The following is an 18,571-nucleotide window of genomic DNA, read 5'->3' as shown; positions in this document are numbered from 1 at the left end:
ACAACAGAACTATTACTGGCCCGGGATGTTCCGCGATGTCCTCAAACACGTACGGAAGTGTATCAGATGCGCAGAATACAAAGTCGAGCAAAGACGCCCAGCAGGATTGATGGCAACCATGCAATCATCACGACCGTGGGAAATAGTAACCGCTGACTTCGTAGGGCCACTACCCCGTTCCAAGCAAGGAAATACTTGCCTCCTCGTCATGGTGGATAAATTCTCCAAGTGGGTGGAGTTGATCCCAGTGCGCCAAGCGACAACGGCAAGCGTGATCAAAGCACTCCAAGAAAGAGTCATATACCGATTTGGCTGCCCGAAAACCCTCCTCACAGACAATGGCAAACAATTCGTCGGGAAGGCATTAGCAACGTTTTTAAACGACCACCGCATCGATCACAAGTTTACGGCAGCCTACGCCCCGCACGAAAACCCCACCGAGCGAACCAACCGAGTCGTGAAAACCATGATGGCTCAGCGATGCAAGGACGACCACCGCACCTGGGACCAGGAGATACCGCAAATAGCATTCGCGATAAACACGGCCAGCCACGAATCTACAACAGCATCAGCAGCAGAAATCAACTTCGGTAGAGACCTTACAGCACCGCAGCAAGTGCGCACGGAGGGTGCAGTACCAGCAGAGCCACCAACCGTACCACCGTCCATCACCAAGTTGTGGGACGAGATAAAAGGGCACCTAGCCAAAGCTTCAAAGCAACAGAAAAAACACTACGACTTACGCAGACGGCAATGGAAGCCACGTATAGGCGAGCAGGTGATGAAAAGGGACCACCCACTCTCATCTGCGGCAGACAAATTCGCCCAGAAGTTAGCACCAAAATTTTCCGGCCCGTACTTGGTGATGGAATACGTTTCGACGAACACGGTAAAATTAGGCCACCCAGAGCAACCAAAGCAGCAACGTGCACACGCGCACTTGCAAGACTTAAAGCCGTACAAATCATAGACAACCCGTTTACCTCTTCATTGCAGGAACCAGACCGTCCAATATGAGTCGAAAACACCGGCAACCCATACCACCGGACTCACCACAACCAATACGGCCGTGGCGCCCACCGTTTGAGGCAACATTATGGCTGGCGAACAAGCCAAAAATCCAAAATATACAAATTTTTCACGGCCCACCAATCTACGACCACCTAATGGCCATCAGGGAACAGGAGTTGGCACCAGAGAAAGGAAAAGCCGACCCGCACGCAAAACAGGTGTCCACAGAAAAGGCAATAAATGAACGACCGGACCCAGAGGAGTCTATTAAAGAAATTACGCCAAAGCAACAAAAACGGGGCGACACCGAACACAACCAAACAGAGAAAAAAAAACATCATACGAAGAGGGTGACCCTGATCCCGAACAGTTCTTCAGAGAACTGAAATTAAAGCGCTCGAACCACAAGGACAGGAAGAGCTATACGTTCCGCTGGAAAACCAAGCGGGTCAAGGTAAAAATGATATACAAAACACAGGCGACAGTTTCACTGATGGGAAGAAAAAGGGTGGTACCAATCGAATAAGACACGAAGAGAGGAGGCCGAAATATATATCTTTTCTTTATATACACTTATACCATTTACAAAACTGTTAGACTTAAGACATAAATGAATTGTGAATTATGTTGCAAATAATAAGAAAAAAAATATATACTACAAAAACAACAACAAAAAAAAAAAAAAAAAAAAAAAAAACTAATAACAACCAATATATATATATACATATATCTACATAACATTATACAGGGAACAAGAGAAGTACGACAACGGATACAGTTTAGTACGACTCCATCCCCAAAAAAAAAAAAAAAAAAAAAAAAATAGGAAAATGAAAGATAAATTTTTTTTTTTTTTTAAAAACAATACTTTTTGCCATTAAAACCTGAAATGTTAACATTAACTCTGTTATATATATAAGTGGAATGACTCTGTATATTTTTGAAAAAAAGCAATAATAATTTTTAAATAAAGTGCTTCGCCCACACGCACACCGGCATAACACCTAGGCCACGCCTGGAGATCCACCTTTCCCCCACCGCAGCTTTCCGTCAACCGAAGTGGGAGGGGGACTGTAACGTAGCGTTACAATAACGTAACCACCCCCTGTATTTCCTTATTCACTTAAACCTGAACCTCCCTGTACTCATTTTTCTATAGCATATTCAACAACCACTAAATTGCAAACCAATAGCGTAGCCAACAACCACTAAAATAGCAAACCAATGAAAAACACAATAACGGAGCGTTGAATTCTCAACCAGTTTGTGTCACCACCCATATAAACACTGAATTTGCATTTTTGCAATTCAGTCCTCACAGGTGAGCCAGCGGGAGTGGTTGTCCTTTTAAAGACAAAATTGCCACTCCTGCTAGCCAGCTGAGTGGAAGGGGCGCTGTCATGGCGCGGGTCACCCTCCACCCAGGTAAGGACGAGCGGGGCGGATGCCTTTGTGCTATTGCCACCCGCCGCCACCCTGGGTGTTGAGCGGCCCGACGCCTTGATGACTATGTCACCCCTCCCCCTCAGCTCTGGCTTCGGCCAGCTGAGTGGAAGGGGCGCTGTCATGGCGCGGGTCACCCTTCACCCAGGTAAGGACGAGCGGGGCGGATGCCTTTGTGCTATTGCCACCCGTCGCCCCCCTGGGTGTTGAGCGGCCCGACGCCCTAAAGACTACATAACCCCCTCCCCCTCAGCTCTGGCTTCGGCTAGTTGAGTGGAAGGGGAGCCGTCATGGCACGGGTCACCCTTCATCCGGGTAAGGACGAGCGGGGCGGATGCCTTTGTGCTATTGCCACCCGTCGCCCCCCTGGGTGTTGAGCGGCCCGACGCCTTAATGACTATACCCCCCTCCCCCTCAACTCTGGGTTCGGCCGTGAGTCGATGCGTGCGCATAAGGGGCTACCGTTGTGCCGTTAGGGTGCACTTCCCCTCCGCGCACGGATCGATCCACGGTGTATCGGCTGGTACAGCCCCGCCCCTCTTACGCACCTTCTATAAGCGTGCAACTAGGGAGGCGGGGGTGTCCAGCAGTGAAACCAGCACTAACCAGTCCTCGCAGTCTCTTCCGCAGGTGACTGACCCCGCGACTACCAAAGCTGCCGAAGAAGAGCGACTAGCCGGATCGCGTGAAGCCGACCGACCAATACCAGCCCGTTGGTACGCCTATCCTACCCCGCCCGGAACACGCAGCCGCTGTCCAGGTAAACCCCGTCGCCGGCCTATTTTCTCTCTCTCTCTTGGCCCTGGTACGCGCTCCGTAGCCCACCGCCGCTGCCGTCGCACCGTCGCCCCTCTGGTGCCACCGCTGCTACGACGACCGTTGGCCGTTCGCCATCCTACCGCCGTTAAGCCGCTGCATCCGTCACGCCGCTGCTACGACGACCGTTGGCTGTTCGCCATCCTACCGCCGTTGAGCCGCTGTATCCGTCCCGCCGCTGCTACGACGACCGTTGGCCGTTCGCCATCCTACCGCCGTTAAGCCGCTGCATCCGTCACACCGCTGCTACGACGACCGTTGGCTGTTCGCCATCCTACCGCCGTTGAGCCGCTGTATCCGTCCCGCCGCTGCTACGACGACCGTTGGCCGTTCGCCATCCTACCGCCGTTGAGCCGCTGTATCCGTCCCGCCGCTGCTACGACGACCGTTGGCCGTTCGCCACCCTACCGCCGTTGAGCCGCTGCATCCGTCACGCCGCTGCTACGACGACCGTTGGCCGCACGCCATCCTACCGCCGTTAAGCCGCTGCACCCGTCACGTCGCTGCTACAACGACCATTGGCCGCTCGCCATCCTACCGCCGTTAAGCCGCTGCATCACCGTCCATCCAGTTCGCTGGTGCCGTCACTTCGTCTATACCGCTACACCCATCCGTCCGCTAATACTGTCCGCCGTCCAGCCACTGCGCTCATACTACTGTACCAATCCGTCCGCTAATACTGTCCGCCGTCCGGCCGCCGCGCTGATCCCGCCGCTGCTCCCGGACAACCGTACCATCCCGCCCGCTACTGCACCGCCGCTAAACCACCGTACCGACCCCTCCGCTACTACTACGCCTACTAGCCACCGCCTCCATCTTTGTACGGAAAGCTGCTGTCCGCCTAACATCCCCAGCCGGGTGTGCGTGCGTTCGTAACACATAAATATCGTGTATTTATTCAGTAGGGGTTTGTGGGACCTTTACTCGACTCTGGATTGACTGAGTGTTACCCCAGCCTTAGACAAAACCCATCTCATAAAGTACTAAGGATTGTGAATCTTTCCAATACAGAAATTTCCCCTAATGAAAAGTCAATAATAATATTTCGACCGATGGCGAAATGAATTAAGATAGTTGGGCATATTGTCCAGGTATTTTTGCTTTTTGTTGATGGGGATGAATTATTCATGTTTGCCATCGTCCCAGTACAACTTGGTCAGTGTACTAAAAAGCATCCCTCTTTTGGAAGCTCCTGGACGCATAACTCCGGTGGCGTTCCATATTTCTGATTTTTAAGAGCCTTCTGTTGTCCCTGTTTTTTGATAGGTGCTACCGTTTTTATGATTCAGCATATTTACTGCAACATTATCGAAAGTTATTTTTGGGCGACTCTTTGCTCGAGCATTTTACGGTTCTCGCTCCATCGCGAGCATTTGAAGATGGTGTGTTTAGTATCGGCATCGCCGGCATTGAACTAAATGGATTTAGCATCTTCTAAACTTTTAATTATGTAAAGGTATTTTTCTCTATACTTTCACATATGTGATTAGTTTCTTGTTCATCTGCTTGGTTGTTCGTTTTCCTGCCGGAGTGCACGATTCTTCTTTGCTCTCTTGCCAAAAGATTTTCATGCACTCTTGATCGGACTTCTTCCTTCAACCTTCTTCTCTCCAGCGCAGATAGGACGTTTGTTTGATCACTTGTATGGCTAGTACAAATATAGTGCGGTAACCGGAGTCTTCTCTCAGAGCTGCAGTTCGCTATACAGATGTTAGGAGCTTGAAACAATTTTTTTTTTTCTGAACTATGTTTTCCACAGTTCGGAGCCGTATAGAAACGGTTTCATTTTTGTACGTCCACCGATGTTTGCCATCAACCTGTTTAGCAACCATACCATAAGCCTCTCATAAGCAAAGAGTTGCCGGTCCATGGAGCGTTTTAGGTTTTTAATCTTAACACTCTTCTATTTCCAACCACAGACATTGACATTGGACGCATTCCGTGTAGCGTATTTGCAGTATTTATTTTTCTCGATCTTAAAGATGATATTCAGTTGTGAGCTAAATTTTCGAAATTCCCACTATCAAAAATGAAAAAATTTGACAAGCAACTTAGAAGTACCTGATTCAATATAATTCGAAGTCTTGAGTGAACTCTTATAAGTTAGCAGATCTATAGAAAATCTTTTCACTTACATGCTTATCATCTCAAAAGCTGGTCACCACCACCACAATTAACCCGAATGCATTGAACTATTGCATGTCAATCTCATTTACTGTATACAACAGGCTTAGCTACTTTTCGGTTAAGCGCTAATCCAGCACACCACATTGCGGGTTTTCGGGATATCAATAAACGACATTCAACGTTGAAGTTGCGCGGCGTCAGTGGCGGCACAGCAGCACATAATTTAAATTAATCCTTAATTACGTAGACAATATCCTGCTGCTACTTGATGGTCTTTGACTTTAGTGCTGATGATGTTGAGGCTTAACGAACTTATCAAAAAGGCGCAAATGGTAAGAAGGATGAGTTAAGGGTGAAGGCGGCGGATAGAGGTTTTGTAACTAAAGATAACTTTGCATATACAGACGAGCTATGTTTTTGCTGATCCAAGCGAAAATGTTGCTCAAGCGAACCGCCTTAACCGCATTTAGTTAAGCTGAAGCCACTTGAAATTGAAACATTTGTAAAATGATTCTTGTTGTTCAAGTGGTTGTTGTTGTTGTTATTATTGGAATGAATCTGAAATGCGGCATCAGACGCTGTGTGGTGCCGTCATTTAAAGTCAATTAATTTAGATACAAAGCTACATACAAATATTTGTGTATTTCGCTTTGTTGTGTCGTGCAAAGCGCATCCCAAACCTATTACAATAACAACAATACTCGTAAAATAAAAACTATAGCTCTGTCGCTTTTGGCGTTTAGCGTTGCACGTTGCACGTATTAAAATGTCAGAAAAATGTGCTGCATGCCACAAATTTTACGACAACAGCCAACGATTGGCCTTAAGAGTTCGATAACGTTCATTTTTTGTTTGCCGGTATGTGTGTTATTGTTGTTATTACCGCTATTATAGAGTAGCTGTTCTCTTGTTAGTTACTAACTATTAACGGCTGCTAAGAGTATCTGCAAACTCGATCGTTGCTACTCGTTGTTAATATGACCGAAAGCAGAGTAAAACCGCCAAAGTAATCAACAATAAAAAATGCAATGGGCGGACGGGCCTACGGCTGCTAGGCGTTCTGTATTTTGCTACTGTGAGCATGCATACATATATCATAGTACAGATGCACTGTGTGCGAGAAGTTGTGGAAAGGTGGATAAAATGCTAACTTACGATTAATTAGTTCCATATCTTGAGGAAAAACCATATTTTGGTTGGTTTATACTGGGTTAAGTTGAAGCTACATATACCGAACAGTGGGATCTTACTTAGACACAGGGATGGTTCGTTGTGATACCACATAGAATAACTGTGGCTACAGCTTTTTTACGTAGATAATCGAGACATTGTAACGATATAGTTCTAAGCTGTCCTTAAAGTGGGACAAAGCCCCCGTAGATTCGAGTCAACGTAGACCGAAATTGTTTAGCCTACGTCTAGCAAATGTTCAACAATAAAGCTTGAAGTGACTCGAGGATTTCACCTCATTATAACCAATGTAAGGGACTCACCGAATTGTCATACACAGCGCCTAGTCAGATCCGCAGCTACTGATATAAACGAGCTTTTGTATAGCCAATAACTTGGGCAGAGCGTATTTTCAACTTACCCAAGGCCCATCTGTACAGGAAAAACTACAGGTGGCCAGCGGTCGTGTTCACAAATATCGCATTCGCATTTTTAAGTACATCGACTTTTTTAGCAAAAGGAGCAGTTACCGAAATATAGCAACCTGTGTTAGCCAAGACGAATATGAGGCTTTATTAAGATCTAGCTATGTTCGGTGTATTTCCTGGGACAAGAGTATTAAGTATCGTCTCGACTAACATGCTTTAATGACATTGTGTGATCCTGCCAAGAGACCATAGCGCTTGCTGATGACTCTCAGCACTCAAGTCTACAGAGATCTTTCTTGATCTGACATCCACACTATATTTTCACAATAAGTTGTCGTGCTGTGTGTTTTAACATAGCTAGCCTGTTATTTTTGTTGCTTTTGCTGTTTAATCCCGAAGGGTGAGAAGATTGTTTCGTTATGGGCAGTTGTTTTCCGAATATGATTCCGGCAGGCTCTGACACTATCACTTTCTGGTACAAGCCTGGCTGCCGCGGAAACGATTATCTGACCCTTCGTACCTTTGGGTCTGTATATTTTAGTCGCCTCTAACGAAATTATATATTTCTTGTTGTTCAGTTTCCATTTAGTTTGCCACAGCCTAAACTCTTACTTTCTGTTTTATTGCCTAACAACTTTCTGGTGCTCTTGACCCGTCTTCTTTTCTACGTGCCTCATCCTTGTTTCTGCGTCGGGCGGTCGATGTGATTACTTGTACGGCTATACCCCAATATTCGTCATCATTATTCCATAATTGGCTCATAACCGTCTTAACGATTTTGGCCGTTTCGTAACAAGTCCTGCCACCTATCCTTATTTCGTGATAATCGACACCAATTGGGAGCACCACGAGCGGTTTTGTTTTCCTCCACCAGCCTCTCCCAACTTAGTGGGATGAGCGACTTGTGGAGCGTTATTTTTCTTTGCCTATAGAGGACTTTACTTTACAATTGCCTACTCAGTACAAAGTAACACTAATTGGCAAGAGTTATTCTCCGTTTGATTCCTATTACTCGTCGCCCCGTATGTTAAAATATTTCTTCCTTCTTTATGTTCAACATCTAGATCTCGTTCTTCGTAACATATACTCAAGGGTTGGCATCAGTGCTGCGCAGCAACCCTATGCAAATTCAAGTTGTTGCCAGCGCCAAACAGTGCCTCAAACTCCATAGTAGTATGAAAGGGAACAATGCTGGGCTTCAAATCCTCATACTCTTAGAATGCATATACTTATAACTCTACCATATTGACAATATTTTATGAATCTCGCCCTAATGTGCAGTGACCACAAATGCTTATCGGCGACCACCAATCAGCGAAGCATTTACATACGTATTACCTTATACAATTCATATACAAATGCAGTTCGATCGAGCCCGAGGGGCTTAGCAAATTTTAATTAACGCACAGATTTTATTTCAACAACTTTTTTCCCCCATTTTTATTTAACATTCGCGTGTTTACTCCTACTATTTTATTAGTGCGCTTCATTGTAAATATGTTTTTATTTATTTTTTCCTTCCTTCTTTTTTCTCTTTACAGACTGAAAACCGATAATAATGGCGGCGCTTGGTGCCCCAAACATATGGTCTCAAATGCGTTAAAGGAATATTTGCAGGTTGATTTACTGCAAACGCATGTCATAACGGCGATACGTACGCAGGGTCGTTATGGTAAGGGTCAAGGTCAAGAGTACACAGAAGCATATGTGCTGGAATATTGGCGACCGGGATTTGCCAAATGGCAACGCTGGAAGAATACGCAAGGCAAAGAGGTGAGTCATTTGGATAAATTATTTGATTAAACTCACTTTATGTCAAAAAAAAAATCTTCAATATAGATAGACCTTATACTTAAGATAATTTTTTTGAACGAACCTAGAATCCAGCACTTCTAATTTTTTTAAATTCACATTTAATGAAGAACGTCGTCATAAATTCTCCTTGAACCAAGAATCCTGAAGAGATTTTGCTTGGGTGTCGAAAGCGATATTGCTCCTTATAAAATGAATGATATTTCATACTAACACGATGAAATTCCAACATTTCATCTACAACCTCTTTCGCACTTTTTTCTGAAGACGTTGGAGCGCTGCTATATGTTTATGCAACATGCTGCTAAAGATACACTAACTTTATGGATAGGAAAACTACGAGAGGACTTATCCTGGAGCTTCGAATGAAACATTAACGTTTGTATAAGGCAAAATATCTCTTCAAACCCCAAAGTGGTAACTCGTCCCGATTTTGTACAACTTGACCAAAGACTGCTTCAGCATTTTTCAAGCAGTGATACGTAAGCAAATTCTCAAAATGGAAACGTAGTAAAAGAAAACTATTTAACTGCTTAGTACTTAATTAAAATTCCCAAAATTGTTTTTAAAAACTAAGAAAAAGTGTCAATTTCGAACAAAAAGTCATAAAATCAGCTCTTGTACTAAAAATTTGAACAATTTAAATAATTCACCTAAATACTTAAACCAGATTTTGTGCAAGCATGAGAAGCATGAAATCAGTTTGTTTGAGTGATACTTGTACTAAAAATTGAAATAATCTGAATAATAAATCAAAGTACTAAACCCAGATATTGTAAAACTTGAAAATGAAAAAGAAACCAGACGTGCTGGATTATAAATATATTCAGGGAAATTAATCTGTACAACAAAAAGTTCTAATTTAAATTTTTGAAAAATTATTTTCAAAATTCTTTTCGTCATTCTGAACTCTAATATTTTCTTCTTTTTTTATCTCTTTCTTCAAATACACTAAAGATTCTTCCTGGCAACATAAATACCTATAGTGAAGTGGAAAATTTACTACAGCCAATAATTTTTGCATCGAAAATTCGCATATATCCGTATGGTCAATATGATCGGACAGTGTGTCTGCGTGCTGAGATCGTTGGTTGTCCGTGGGAAGGTGAGTACAATATTTTAAAAATTATCGTAATACAAGGCTCATGTTGTAATTCCTATTCACTGTCCCTAAAAGTGTTTTGTGTTTGCGAATAACTGATAGCACAATTTTTCTACTTAATAAATATACGGTTAAATCTGGAGCGCAGATGTGTCTAGGTTTGGAAAAAAGTCTTCGCTTAAAATGTGTACTTATTTTGCAGAACATGCTTAGAATACATTAAAAGGCACGCTTGTCGTTACTTTATAAAATTAAGTTAAATATGTCAAATGCTTTATTACTCGTTTTAAATAAAGTGAACAAAAATATGTACGGCGTTTTTAAAACTTTAGATCCGCACGTTAACAAAATTATGTAAGTTTTTGTGTATCGGAAGTACTAAAGTACGATTTCTAAAATAAAAGCGTACTTAAATAAATAGAAATAGTACTAATTAAATTAATATCCTTGCATAGTACTGAAACAGACTGCGCAGACCTCTTTCGTTTCTAAAACAGAAAATACTGGTGCTTTAAAACAAAAAGCAAAAAGATAAAATAATATTTTCCAGTTATATCTCTACTAAAAATAAATAAACAGATTTTATTATTTGATCAAATTAATAAAACAAAGCTAAAAATAAAATTATGAATACGAAATTCATGCCAAGATATGTTAAGGATTTAAAAAGTACCAAAACTTCTCTCTTTTCTCTTTTTGTACTAAAAATGAGGTTTAGTGCTAAAATAGTAATAACATCGCACAGCCCCTTTTTAAACGTTGCACTGAAAGAAAATTTTGCAATGTGCATATTTTAGTTGACCGAGTTCCAAATATAACTATGTACCTAATAGTACTAAAATATATGAAAGTACATGAAATTTGAAGAAATATAAAAGAAGAATGAAAAGCTTATTACATTTCAAAATAAAAAAAGTTCTAAAGCTACATGATTAACATATCAGAAATTGTATTTAAAACTATGTCTTAATATATAAAAATCACGTGTCCCAACATTTTTGGCCGCGATGGACTGCTAAACTACTGAACCGATTTTGAATTTGTTTTGCGGCCCGTGTGTAGTTTGATCTAACTTGAGAGATAGGATAGGTTATATCTCAGTTTATGGTCGCAATATTATTTTAGTGAAAATTTTTTATTTGTGTATACGTAATAATAAAATGTTACATATACGCAGTGGCCCTCATATTTTCAGTTGGCGCGGATATACTTCCATGTAATTGCTTGGTGTTTAATTACACCACCTGCTTATCAATAAAAAATATTATACCGAATGATATCAAGTATAGCACATCACCAAGCCCGGCGAGAGGGGGGCGGGGTTTCTGCGGGAGCCCGCGATTTAGAGGTACTATGACATTTTTTTTAATTCAGCAGAGTCTAGAGTTGCACTAAAAATACAAATGTACATTGCAGTACTATACTCAATCCAGGCGTATTCATAAAATCTTTTCAATTACATGAGCCGAATAAACAATATTTTTTGAAATTTAAAAAGTAATAAATCGGGATAGTTTTTCAAGAATTGTACGAAAAATATGATTTAGTACTAAAATGGTTTTGAACCTATAACTTTCGTTAGTTGGGATCAAAAGAAGACAGAAGTTGCCCATAATCTATCAAGCAGGAAATGAAAAGAATCGCGGGGCAGCAAAAGCTCTAAGATCACGTGCAAACCCTACGACGCTAGACTCACAAACTTGCTCATATCTCTAAAGAGACAAGTCTTTAGGTTGACGATGGCCAAACTAACTGGACACTGCTTTCTGGCATCACATGCTCAAAAGATAAGCCTCGTCAGTAACAGCTGATTTAGGAAATGCGAGCTGCACGAAGAAACACGTTCTGTGTTAGTGTCCACCGTTCGCGAGGACAAGACTCCAGCTGTACAGAGCGGCAGAGTTGCCAGATCTCGAGAAATACACTTAGCTAGGTCCTAGAATACTTCTAGTATTTGCAAAGAGAACGGAGTTGTTCTATAATATAAGTGTCAATACCTAATTGGGGTTTTTTTCCGTTTGGTTGCCAAACAAATTCTGTTAACACTATAAACACATTCAGTATAAGTAGGTGAGGTCTTTATTGACGGTCAGGTCATCCTAACCTTGGCTAATGTGACTTCCATTCAAAGAGTTTTGAAAGTATTTAAAAAGTAAAGGGCTTTAAGGCTGAATTGGACGAATCTCAGTTAGAGATTTTCGTTTTAAGTCTAATAGACACAGGACATTAATCATACAGAATTTTAAATCTGCAGAATTATAAAATTGTTTAAAACATGTTTAGTACCAAACTTTATTACAACTACAGAAATAAATTTGGCTGAAAATTCCATTAGTTTACTATTACAAATTTTCCTATTGCACTATATGAATTTTCAGGCAGTATATTGCTTTTCCCCCACCCCACACTTATTGAACACGCGCCGAAATGGCGCCAATAATGCGAATTCGAGACATTAAACACTATCAAAGGCTCTTTCGTATACTTAATAAAATTGTAATTTAAGTCGTTAAGGGGGCAGTAAAAGTAAACAGAAAAAAATATACCACAAAAACAGCAAGCAAGAGAAAAACAAAAAAAAAATAAATTAACAGAGCCAAAGTACTTGAGTCAACAAAGGCAAAGGTTAGCTGATTGGATTGTGTGCTGAGGTGAAGGTGACTCGTTGGCAGGACTACTGTGTGTGTGCTTTTGTATGCCTGTGTATATGCAGTGATCTACTTGTATCCTGTACTGAATATGTGAAATATGTAGTAAGAAACATTCACAGAGACGTGCAACGCACTCGAAAATCGCGTGCAGACAGTTAACGACGACGCCCCAAACATGTATGAATGAATGTTTTTCGTTTTTTGTTTCAATCGCTTTCATGTGTCAATTTGTTGGTTTTTATGCATTTTTTTTTTTTTTTTTTTTTGTGCTAACTAAGAGACATGCAACATTGCTATGTGATTGTTGCATGCAATTATTTTGTAAAACAAAAACAAAAGAAAAAATCGCAATAAAAATCTTCAACAACGAGGTTGCCTATGAAAGCAAGCGCCGCGCATTGCAGTTGAATGGGCAGCAAACCTTAAAATTTATTTCTGATTCACAAATTGTTGACTAACAAAAAGGTAGCTGTCAAGCATTTGCTGTTGAATAAATGCATAAGTGCGTGCATGTTACTGTCCCAAGTGCACGAAATTTGTTAATGTCTTGCATGCTTTTAGGCGCAGTGGCTTTTGTTGAGGATTTTATGTTGTTTCTTCTATATGTTTTTGAATGACATGAATCGCATGTTTACTGTATCAAGCCAGGGGTGTCTCATCCGAGGGGAATATTTTAGAGCCCTTATTAATACTCACGGGTTTGAGTTCCTCTTAAAATGAACCTTTGCTTTAAAAGGCAGCACATGATGTACCGGCTTAATTTTTTATGTTGTGACTTTTCAAACGATCAGCTAGTACTTTTTATGCTTTTCAATTTTGGCAACCATTTATGAATCCAAATTTTAAGACCGCATTAAGTTGCTACCCCTTCAAATTACAGAATGATTTTTCCTGTAAATTGTGCAGACCTCTTTTTAGAAATTCTGGTTCCAATCGTTGTAATTTCGATTTGCGACTTTTGTTGCGACGAGACAAATTTCGCACGACATTATCGGTTTATTTGGATGCGTCCATCTTATATATGTTAAAAACGGTTGAGAGTATCTGTCCTCGATATGAAGTTTAGAGCGAAGTCTCAATTTCTAACTGGCCTGTAATCATTTCAATATCTGATTGGTTTTATTTTACATATGTTACCTGATAAGTTTTTACACAAGGACCGAATCCCTAACCAGAATATTCCCTATTCATTAAGGGTCTAACAAATCCTGAATATGTTCTTAGTTCCCCCGACCTTCTTGGTCTTCATCCGCATGCAAAGCCTGAAAATACCATCCAATTAGAACGATAAGAGGTCTAGGATGAACTCAAGATTAGTCGGAAAAAAATATGCGTCTATAGTTACTTTTTATAATTTCATAACGGTTGGAGTGATAGGTTTTATTGAAGCATTTTATATGGAGAGATCAATTGTACTTATTAATGACTGAACGTGTAGTGTCGTACTGGTCCTCTCAACACTCCGACTGGAACTGCGGGTACCGTCTGACATGTCGTCTTTGTTCGCCTACGAGTACAAACGCACAAGTCCTCTGTCGTAATAAAATATTATTGATTTTTTCGTAAAAAATAAACCAGAAACACATCCACCCTTTTATTTGTAAGATCATGGGTTCCAATGAAGCTAATGAATGAGTTTACCAACTCTTTCAATGGGCCTTTTAAACCAGATACTTCAGTTGTTTGAAACATTTTCTTTCTTCTATTTTAATTGAAAATTTTTCTTCTATTATAATTGAACATTTTTTCAAGTAGGAAAAAATAAATGATTCAACAATAATAATAAAAAATAAAGGTTATTGTTAAGCGCTTCAGCTCATTTTGAGCCCTTGATCTCACAGTTTTTAGGCTCAGTATGGGGCTCCGCATTTTTCTTGTAAAATTCTTTTGAATTTCATTTCTGTTTATTTTGATCCACCTATTCGTTGCCAAATCTTCAGATAAACTAATCCCAACTGTACCCCAAAAGGTACCCAAAAAGCTTAAGGGAGAATATTACCATCCTATTTTTTTCTTTTCCGATAAGCAACTGCTTAGTAAAGATGGTCAATAGAAAATATTCCGCACCTTCGTTGGCTCTTTGTTTGGTGCAACAAGTAAGACAAGTTTTTCCAGTATTCCTTTATAAAATAATTTTGAAAGACTCTATTGCCTTTTCCAGCCCTCTCTCTTCAGTATTAACACCGATCTGCTGCTTCCGCAAACTGTACAGGCATCCAATTTTTTATCATTTCTAGGCATTTTTGAAACTAACCTCCAATATTTCAAAATTGGAGCTCATACATACATAGCCACCGAATTAGCGGACCTAGAAAAAAAGTCTTGATTCGTGTCAAAAGTAGGCGTCACTCGTTTCCGTAGTGATGACAAGGCTAGGAAAAAATTTAACAAGCAAAATAAAGTTTCCCTAAATTTAGAGGGCTGCATTTATAACTTGCCAGACACCCCTAAAAAATCGTCATAATCACACTTGCTACTTACCAGAACAAAAAAAAATCAACACCGAAAACATATGTCAACATTCGACTTTAATGCGCATAAAAGCTAAGACATTCTAGTCGGTTATTGCTGTATGTGAACTAAAGCATACGGCATGTGGTGGCATTTATTGGGTGGTTTCTTTTACAATTTTTTTTTTTTTTGTCTTTCATACCTATTTGCCGAACTCAGCATATAAGAGGGTTGCTTAGTACACCCTTTTTTGGATTTACAATTAAAGTACACATTCCCAAATATATTTAAATATGTATGAACGTGTGCGACCATTAAATATTTATTAGCATGTGCCTTGTATGGTTGGGGGGTCAACTTTCCTTTTGGATCCGGAAATTATATTTGGGTGTGCAACATTTCATATGCAAATTAATCAAGATAAAATGCTTATAAGCTTTTTTTTATAGCAAAACATATATTCACACAAGAGCGTACTGAATTTTATGAATTTATACCAGGGTGCGGAAAAATACTTTTATAAGAATATTAACATGAATTTTTGAAAATTTATTCTGCGTTCTTATTCGCGTACAAAAATATTAAAAAACAAGTCAATGTATTGGTAATATTCTCGATAACTGCTGATGTAGACAAGTTATCGGCGCTTTATCGATAGTGATCCGTCTAGTATCCAAAACAATACATACCTATGAGTTATCGGTTTATATCGGCTTTTTTAACGAATTAACCAGATATCTATGAATCATCAGCGTAACATTAATTGATTATCGGTTGGTTATCGGTAGGTTATAGACGTTTTATTCCATTTTTATCGATGTTAAACAATGCCAGCAGTTCATCGGTTAGCTATCGCTGTGTTAACAATATCGAATTTTTTAAGTTTCTTAATCGGCGTGTTATCGATAATATCTATAAAATTCCGATGACAAGCCGTTATTTCTTCTATCTCAGCTTTTATCGGTAAAGAATTTTTTTCATTAGCGATATGTTGAAAACAGTTGTTTTATTCGCATTCGCTTATAGGCTGCATTGTATGTTTCCGTACCCTGATTTTTTCATTTCTTTAATATTTATACACATACTTACATATTTGTGTGTTTGCATGTGTAATTTGGAATCATTATTTTCAGCTTTCCTTTGTTATGATTTTCAAGGAAAAAATTATAATGACAGGAAGTGATGAGTTAAGTTAAGCTACAAGCAGCACGACACGATATGCTTTACATTTACATACATATGCATGTGTTTACATTTACATGTATCTAAGATCACAAGTCATATCAGCCGAAGTTTAAAATCACGCCATCGAAAAGGTGGTTTGAAATGCTTCAAAACTCGAATAAACAAGTCAAGTATACACACATTCATTCAAAATCAATAGTCCAAATATGTACCGTTATAAATTTTTTAAATCTAAATGATCGCAAGTGTTTATTTAGTAAAGTATAAAATGTCAATAAAATTTATTTTGTGAATTATCCTATCTCGACTTAGGCGATTATGCATTGTGAACACATGAATGTAGTCACATGTAAAAAAGCCAAATAAAAAAAGTCCAAAAAGTTTGTTTAAGATTTCGGTAATTATCACTTATAACTATACAATAATTAGAAGTAGTGGAATTTCTCGAATTTTTGTGCTGCTACTTGTTCCATATAAATCCTTTTACCGCATAATACCAAAAGAATTTCTAAGCACACAAACAATTTTTTTATTTAATTTATTGGTCACCCTCGCCTTTACTTCTGACCAAATTCATTCATTTATTATAAACTCATTTTCTTTTATCCACATTGTGAAGCACATAAAGCAGCAAACAGGAAAGTTAAACTCGACTTCTTTTCATTTTCCATATTTTAGCAAACCACTTCTATAAATTTTCAAACAGAGTCCTACGAACTTAAAGACTGAAACTAAGAAAACAAATCTTAAAATCGTTTTCGAAAAAATGTAATGAAAATCGCGAAATTTTTGTTTGGAGTTCTTAGAATGTTTTGGAGCATGATTCAATCACAAGAGGTTTTGCTCGGTGAACAAATTTTTTGACAATTGCAGCCATTTTGCTCCCAAATCGAATTGAAATCCGTTAACTGTGTTTTTTCTTTACGATTTTTCGAAAAAACAGTAGTAGATATAGAAAGCAATCAGTTAACAAACAAGTACTGAAATGCATAATTCCATAGAACATTTCTTTTTAATTTTATGAAGAATTTATTAACTATGCCATGATCTATACATGTGGCTGATCATAGGTTTTATGAAAAGTACGGACACCAAGGAATCGTGCACTTTCTTAAACCTATCAACATACGAAACCCAAACCAATTCAAAATTCATCGTTTAACGTCAAAAGCTCGACTAATAAATCGATTCTCGTAAAAATTTCAGTTCATTGCGTTTGCTGAATAGAGTACCACCCCATGTCGTCTGCTTGTTAAAAATCGTCTTATCTCAAAATATTTTTCAAAAACTTCCCGTTTCGGGATTTGTTACAAAAACACTCTATATTAGAATTAGATTGAAGAACGCCTTATTTCAAAATGCTTTTCATTAACACCTTCTTATGTCAAAATGCATTGAACTAATATAGGGAGGGTTTGAATAAAATTTTGAATAAAATTCTAACGTACGTCATTCTTCAAACAAATTCTGATGGAACCAAACCAACATAACTCTTCATCAATTCACGAAATATTTCGTAGAAAATGAAATTAGTTCCCCAAAACCTGTTGGCATTTACAAATTTATTATCACTACTAATATACTACTAAAAGTACTTCTCTACTAGAATTTTCTCTAAAGGGGATTGAATTTTTCTTTACTTCGTAAAAGCATCTCGTCCAGTTTTTTCAATTTGGGAGTGTCAAAGCTCTGTCATCATACGAGAACAAACCTCTAGTAATTGAATCATAGTTTTTAAGTATGCGGTCTTATACAAAATATTTTTGACAATATCTTGTCCGAATAGTTTTCATATAAAAAAATTATTATCTAAAACACCCTTCAGGGAGCAGCTTTTCAAAAATCAATGCGAATTTTCAGAGGCATATAACTTGTATCTCGTTAGATTAAAATTAATTGAGCTAAAAAAGTGCATACTCAGAAAATCTCAAAAAACTCCAAATAAAAATTTGGGGTTTTCATAAAATTTTTTCGCATTTGCGAATTTTATCGAAAATGTTTCCGAGATTGGTTTGCATATAATAAGAAAATTCATAGAAAACTAGAATATATTGTTCATATCATCCAAAATTATAGCCTTTAAAAATTTCAGCTTTTTTTATTTTAATGTTGAGTGATGACCTCGAATAACTACAAAACGAGTCAAGTTAGCAAAAAATCTTGTTTAACTTTTTATATAAATTTCCTTTAAAATAATGTAAATCAAGCGATTTAAGTACCAAGAGTTAGAGGTCTGGTACACCTTTTGTAAAAACTTGAAAATTCCCCATACACTTTGTATGTAAAATCTATAGTCGCGATGAGGCATCACTAAACATCAAACTAAAAAGCTGAAATTTTTACGGGCTGACTTTTTGGATGTCCATCACAATATT

General features: G+C 39.0%; 1 protein-coding gene across 4 annotated transcripts in view; it reads left to right on the top strand.

Moving 5' to 3' along the window:
• smal (smoke alarm) overlaps positions 1-18,571 on the top strand; it is a 250,038-nt gene that overhangs the window by 149,315 nt on the left and 82,152 nt on the right. For all 4 annotated transcript variants that reach the window (XM_067764538.1, XM_067764537.1, XM_067764536.1 and 1 more), the window contains 2 exons: positions 8,537-8,768; positions 9,765-9,912. In XM_067764538.1, coding sequence (XP_067620639.1) covers positions 8,537-8,768; positions 9,765-9,912 — 380 coding nt within the window. The remainder of the gene's footprint in view (positions 1-8,536; positions 8,769-9,764; positions 9,913-18,571) is intronic.

The sequence above is a fragment of the Eurosta solidaginis genome, chromosome 2 (assembly GCF_040869045.1).
Source record: "Eurosta solidaginis isolate ZX-2024a chromosome 2, ASM4086904v1, whole genome shotgun sequence".
Lineage (NCBI taxonomy): Eukaryota > Metazoa > Arthropoda > Insecta > Diptera > Tephritidae > Eurosta > Eurosta solidaginis.
This window is presented reverse-complemented; position numbering and strand designations above follow the sequence as displayed.